At 36.2% G+C, this 6,651-nt stretch overlaps 1 protein-coding gene across 1 annotated transcript in view; it reads left to right on the forward strand.

Annotated features, from left to right (window-relative positions):
• The first annotated feature begins 38 nt into the window (after nt 1–38).
• Nucleotides 39–6,651, forward strand: part of LOC146457844 (uncharacterized) — a 6,730-nt gene continuing 117 nt past the window's right edge. The window contains exons 1-4 of the mRNA XM_085091512.1: nt 39–203; nt 4,497–4,571; nt 5,979–6,073; nt 6,551–6,651. The exon at nt 6,551–6,651 is cut by the window's right edge and continues 117 nt beyond it. Coding sequence (XP_084947638.1) covers nt 181–203; nt 4,497–4,571; nt 5,979–6,073; nt 6,551–6,651 — 294 coding nt within the window. The 5' untranslated portion in view covers nt 39–180. The remainder of the gene's footprint in view (nt 204–4,496; nt 4,572–5,978; nt 6,074–6,550) is intronic.

A 6,651-nucleotide genomic window follows, 5' to 3' on the forward strand; every position in this document is an offset into this window, starting at 1 on the left:
CCAGGAGTGTTCATTTTGTGTATGCTTACTGAAATGTACCCACTCAGGCGCCTGAATCCAAACCGTCGGACAAACAGGTTATCGACCAAAAATTTCACTTCTTTTATGTATGATAAATTAGACTACAATAGTTGCTAGCGATGTACTGTTGAGACTGATGTCGTAGAAGCAACAAAAGTAATGGATGACAAAGAATTAGAGAGGTGAGTAAGGAAATGGCGTCTGACTCTCAGGCCTCTCGCTTTTTGAGAAGTCTGAGGTTTTAGAGAGCAAGTTAGCTTAATACGGACTGAAGAGACATTGTATTTATTTCCATAGCTGTTTCTCTCTGTCTGTCTTAAGTATTGGCGATTTTTTTTTCATTTTATAGATGTATTTTGTTAGTTGTAAACTAATAGCGAAGCGCGCGAGTGACGTCATTGAATGTACGTAGAACCCCAGGAAAGAATCAGGCAAACAAACAGCTGTCAGCGATAAGAGATGACGGAATGTTTTACAAATTTTTTCGAGAACGAGGTTTCAAACAGCCACAATTCTAACAGAAAATGACAGTTCCAGGTTCCATTAGTTTGAGAGCCTGGGAACCATCATATCCTTGAATCAAGTACAGGCAATGGCAAACCTCGGTTTCTAAATTATTACTATTCTCTGAAATATCTGATAGATCCTCGGTTGAAGTCGAAGGAATCAGCAAGTCACAATCATCTTTTCTTGTCTGTTTGTTTCCCAAGACTCTTGGTTGTGGTGCTTAAGAAATGCCTCCCCCCCCCCCCCCCCTTTTTTTTTTGTCATGATGGTCACCTACCTCAGTTTCACTCAGTCAAAACACTTGGGAGTTGGAGCCCCAGCCATCGTGGAGTGAAAATTAAATTTTTCTACCAATTTCTAGGTAATATGCCAGCAGCCTAAGCTAACAATCCGATAACATGAACGTGAAATGAATTTATAGACTTTATACCTTTTTATTTTGGTGACAAAAGAGCCCTGTTGAAAGGCTCGAATATGTTATAGTTCAAGTTAGCAAGGATTTCAGGCTAAATGGAAGGAGAAAATACAATGGTGAAAATTATGTCTGAGGGTGTTCAGAGCTCATTTGCTTGTATTTTGGGGCAGTGTGAAGTCTCTTAACTTTTAAAGCAATTACTAAACAGTAAACTTGGAGAGGTCATGATAACTTAGAACTAACCAGAAGTCAGGTCTCTCTGGTACATTGGTTATTACATTACCATAAGCAACTTTCGGTATGACATCAAGTTATTGCGTGATATTGTTTTGCTGACCTTATATTATGCTATTAAGTATTGTAACAGATGGTCAGTAAATCAATATCACGCTATCTTTCTGACTTAAACTATTCAATCGCGCAGCGAGAAAAGGTTAAACAAATCTATGAGGCAAATAGTGGGAATAAATTAGGTCACTTATTAAGCCTTTATGGCCTTCTTGTTTACTCTGGTCAAACAAAGTATTAATACTAACAGAAATTATTGAAAGGAATTTTATCAAAATATTAATCATTAAAAAATGGAAGATGCGCCAAAAGATTGTTTTGTCAAATTATTTTTGTTTCATAAATTATAATTCAATGGCAATAGAAGAGTTGAGCGCAGTGAACCCTAAAAGTCCCTGGTACTGTACATGTACATTGTACTGATCACAGCAATAGTCTCCGAACCATCATCATCATCATCTTTATTTATTTAAACATGGAATCCCTTTCATAAAAATGCTCTTCCAGAGAGCTGTGTAAAAGATACAATAAGTCATACAATATGGGAGATAGGAGTATTAAGTATAAGTATATATGAATAAATTACAAATATAATACAATATGGAAAACATGTAATAGAACATACAACAGGAGATAATTAGAACTAAAATGTATAAATAGGAGACTAAGATCTTAAATATACAAGAATAAATTACAAATGTAATAAAAATGATTTCAAGCTTGTCTGACCTTTGACCTAATACCAGGCAGACTATTCCAAAGAACTGTCCCTCTATAATGGAAGCCAAGGATGGAAGCTGTTTTTTCCAGCTTGAGTACATGGTCTTGGTACAAATAAATTGTATGTAGAGTTTCTTAAGTTGTTAGAATACATAGAGTTTGTGCATGTAAAAATTTGAGTTAAATGATTGGGCATAGTTCCATTAATCAGTTTATACACTACTCTGTAGCTAATTGCCTTATCTTTCATGTCTCAAGATTATCCCATCCAAGTTCATCCAGTATCTCAACTGACCGTCTATCATAATTTGTACTCTGGTAGTTTTAAAATACTCTGGTAGCCCTGTTTTGGAGGACCTGGAGTCGGTCACACATCCCCCTCCCACAGCTCCCCCATATTGTATTACAATAATAATATTGAAATATGGCAGTACAAGGGAGCTGTACATTGTAATTAATGTTTCATGAGGTATGAGATGTCTAACACGTCTCAGAGCTCCAATCCCTCTAGACCTACATGACCTCTCCACGATAATGATTGATCTTCAACACCAAGACATGTGAGTTATCCCTTGTAAGGTAATGGTGATTTACTTGTATATTGAATTGACGCTCAATGTGTTTTATCCCATATTGACTAGCTACAATCATGTATTTAGTCTTTATTACATTCAGGCTAAGTTTATTAGTTATTAGCCAAGAATGAATTCAATACATGTAAATCATGGTTCATCAGTTGTTCCAGGGTATATTTATCAAAATGTGCAACAGTTAAGCTGGTATCATCTGTCCATCAGGTGTCAAAAGCCTTTTTAAGATGTAGGAAAATGACACCATTTAATAGCCCCTTATCCATATTTAGAAACCAGTCATTAGTGGCACCCAATAAAGCAGTCGTAGTGGAGTGTAGTTGGTCTAAAGCCTGATTGGGAGTCTGAGAGTATGCCACGCTCTGTCAGATAACTGTACAGTTGGTTAAAAATAATCCTTTCTATCAGTTTGGTGACAGCTGGCAATACCGAAATAGGTCTATAGTTATCAGGAATGCATTTCTTGCCATCTTTGTATATCGGTGTTACTTTATCTATTTTCCATTCTCTTGTGGAAAAATTCCTGACCACTTCTAAATATAGAAAGATTAAATAAATTAGCAAGCGATGGAGCTATTATGGGATCAGCCTCCTTTAACAGCCTTGTAGAAATACCATCTAGACCAGGGGCTTTGTTTGTTGGCAGACCTCTTATCAAACTAAGAACCTCCTAAATGGATGTTTCTCTAATACTGAAGGAGTAGTGTGTTGGGGAGATATAATCAGATGTTTGTTTTGAAGAGAGTGGCAGTTGAGAGGCTAGTTTTGGTCCAATTTCGGTGAAATGGGAATTAGAGCATTCACTATAATTTCGTCTCAGATGGTATAATTTGTGTTGTTATAAGTTATGTTATTAATTTTAGAGACGTTAAACTTAGATTATTACTCAATAAAGTGTTAATCCCTTTCCAGGTCTTTTTTATGTTCTTGGAGTTTTCACGAAAGTACAGGCTGAAATATTCTTCTTTGGCAGATTTAATACCAAAGTTGACTCATTTCTAACACTTTTGTAATCCACCCAGCTTTCTCCTGTATTAAGCCTATTAGCTATCTTTTTTAGCTTGTCTCTTTCAAACATTAGCTCCTTTAATTCCGAAGTCAGCCAAGGAGCTTGTCTGGCACCTACCCTTTTGCACCTGAAAGGAGCATGAAGATTACAAATGGAAAGAAAAGCTTCTTTCCATATCTTCAAGGCTAAATAGGGATCACTACAAATGTCAATACTTTCCCAGGGGATTGACATAAGATCCTCTCTAAACTTTCTTTGGTCAAAGTCTCTATACTGTCTTGATTCAATAACTGTAGGCCTAGCTTTAATGAGTGGTATTTTTCGTATGGCATAAATTAAAATATGGTCACAGATCACTGTTGGAAGAATATTATGTTGTCTTGATATCTGTGCCCCTCATCACTTGGTCCATGCAAGTATCAACTAATTTTTCTCTCCTTCCATGCTTTGTTCCCATCATAGAAGGTTTGGGATGACTTGATCAATGACCCATTTGCTAATCATTTTAAGGAAGGTGCCCACTTTTGTTACTGCACATTTCTGCCCGTTTTGAGACGCTCAGGTTTCTTATGGGTGGTGGCTACTAATATAGGGATACTTTTGTGCAGGTTATAACTACGTGGAGTAAGCAGAACTTAGCAAGTGCTTTTGGTATACAAAAAGAAATTGGGGGTAACCATGCATTTTTCAGAGAGAAAAAAGCTTCAAATTATTAGGAAAAAACGTCATATTTTTCTTTGCATTTTATTGGTTTTTAGAATAATTGTTGCTCAATTATCTCTAAAAAATGCATAGTGTTTACCCCCAATTTTCTTTTTGGATTTCAATAGCCCTTGCTAAGATCTGCTTTCACAGCAGTCATAAACCATGCAAAAATACTTCTTTACTAGTAGGCACCACCCTAAAGTCATGTTCATGAATAACACTTTAATTAACTGTGTTTTAGGCTTGCCCAAGAGGAACTGTTACAGGAAGCAAAACGGGCTCAACAACGAGCAGAAGAGATGGGGCCTATGGGATGGTAGGTGCATACATGTATATGACAACTAGGAAGAAAAGGTCAGGGGTAGTCTTAATAATCTTACCCCAAGGGTATGGCCTTAATTAGTACTTCAGAACTATTTTGGTCTGAAATTTGTGCATAGATGTTCCTATTATGGTCAGGAAATGTTTACGGTTTTCTTTAGGGAGCCAAGAAAGCATCATCCTGCAAGCATAAGGTTCCTTGGTTGTCCTACGTATACCTTCCAGCAGACAAATAAGAAGCTTAATGCAAACATACCTCATGTGTATCATCACTGCCTGTCTAAGTCTTGCCATGCACATACTGTAAGCCCCCACCCCCCCCCCCCCCCAATTATAGGCCCATCTACGTGTAAACCAAAAAAAAAATCCGATTATAAGCTTCCCCCCCCCCCCCCTGCGACATAAGCCCCCCTAGCTTTCCTTGGTTTGAGTGATATTTTTAAGCACTTTCACAAAACTCTGTACTACGTCAAATAGAAAATTGGAAAAAAAATTGTGGAACAATAAGTTTATTGCTCCCTTTTTATTATCTACTCTTTATATATCTACCGAATAACTTTATTGTAAAATACCATTAAAGTAACTCTTCCATGCTTACTGTAGTATTAACCGTACAACACTTTTTAAAATTTTGTTTCAAATATTGAAGTGAATTCCTTTTACTATGATGTTTTAAAGCTTAATTAAAAACCAGTTAATGAAAAACTTATTTTGATCAGCACTGATATAGCTCGTTTCAAAACTTTTTTTTTTTTTGTTCCGGTCATAAACCCCGCGCGCCACTATCCTCCATTAATTATCCCATCTAAAACCTGTTACGAAGTTGTATAAGCCCAGAGCTTGTAAGCAGCAGTTTACGGTATTTGAAAATATACTAAATGAAAGATCATTGATAATCACTTTCTATAAATAATCTATTTCAGTAGGTACATGTATTTGTGACGATAAAATGGCACAATGGTGCACAACATAATAATTCATTGACATGAAATTTGAGAACGTCAATCAATAAAATTATTGTAAAGGACAACAACAACAACAATCTTTATTTTACCAATTTACAATTGGACTGGCCAGCCGGTAGCTAGTGCTAGTTTTGGCGGGCCTGTCTATCAAAGTTTAATTACAAAGTATCTATTTTATAATAGTAGTAACAAAAAGAAGATAGAATAGTTCAAACGAGAGAAAGAAAGAGAGATTTACACTTGTATACAACATATACAAGGATACGGTGCCTATTAAAACATTCTTTTACAGAAAGCAATGTTAGGGCAAAATTACAATCTCTACGCTAAAAAATGATAAAGGGATTCAGAGTAGTTATTGTTATTGATAGATTGTTTTCTACTTCATGAACATTTTGTTCTTTCTCTTTTTATTTATTTATTTTTTTTTGCACAAGGCAGAGGTGTCCCCTTCCTGCAACCAACAAGAGGTTCCTTCGCAATGTATTAGTTAGCACATTGGAACCAAGGAAAAAGAAACCAAGACAAGAAGGTAGAAATTACTGTCTTTCTGTTGTTGCAGAAAATACCCATACCCACACTAAAGGATGACCCTCTAAGACCCCCTACCCACCCCTGTGGAAAATTCCCATTTTAGTTTCATACTTTCCTTTAAATTTCTTGGCCTTAAATCTTACTTTAGTTATAACTTGGCCTGGAGACTGTATAGAATTAGGCATACCACTGCAAACCAAAATAACTTGGCCTGGAGACTGTATAGAATTAGGTATACCACTGCAAACCAAAATAGCTTGACCTGGAGACTGTATAGAATTAGGTATACCACTGCAAACCAAAATAGCTTGGCATAGAGGCTGCAGGCATACCACTGCAAACCAAAATTTGAACAGCATTTTTTTGTATCATGTCTACTTCTACCTTTAGAACCAGTCTTGAGCATTGTTATTTTAGAAGTCACACACATAGTATTTTATTTATTTAGTTACCATAGTCTTTCTTTTTCTTAAAGATACCATGCAACCTAGGAATCAAAGAAAACCTACACCCAGGGAAACACTCTTCAGAAAGAAGGACAGTAAGACACCTTCCAAATATAATAAGGGAGAAAAA

Source organism: Pavona decussata, unplaced genomic scaffold, assembly GCF_977016875.1.
Source record: "Pavona decussata unplaced genomic scaffold, jaPavDecu1.1 SCAFFOLD_237, whole genome shotgun sequence".
Classification (NCBI taxonomy): Eukaryota; Metazoa; Cnidaria; class Anthozoa; order Scleractinia; family Agariciidae; genus Pavona; species Pavona decussata.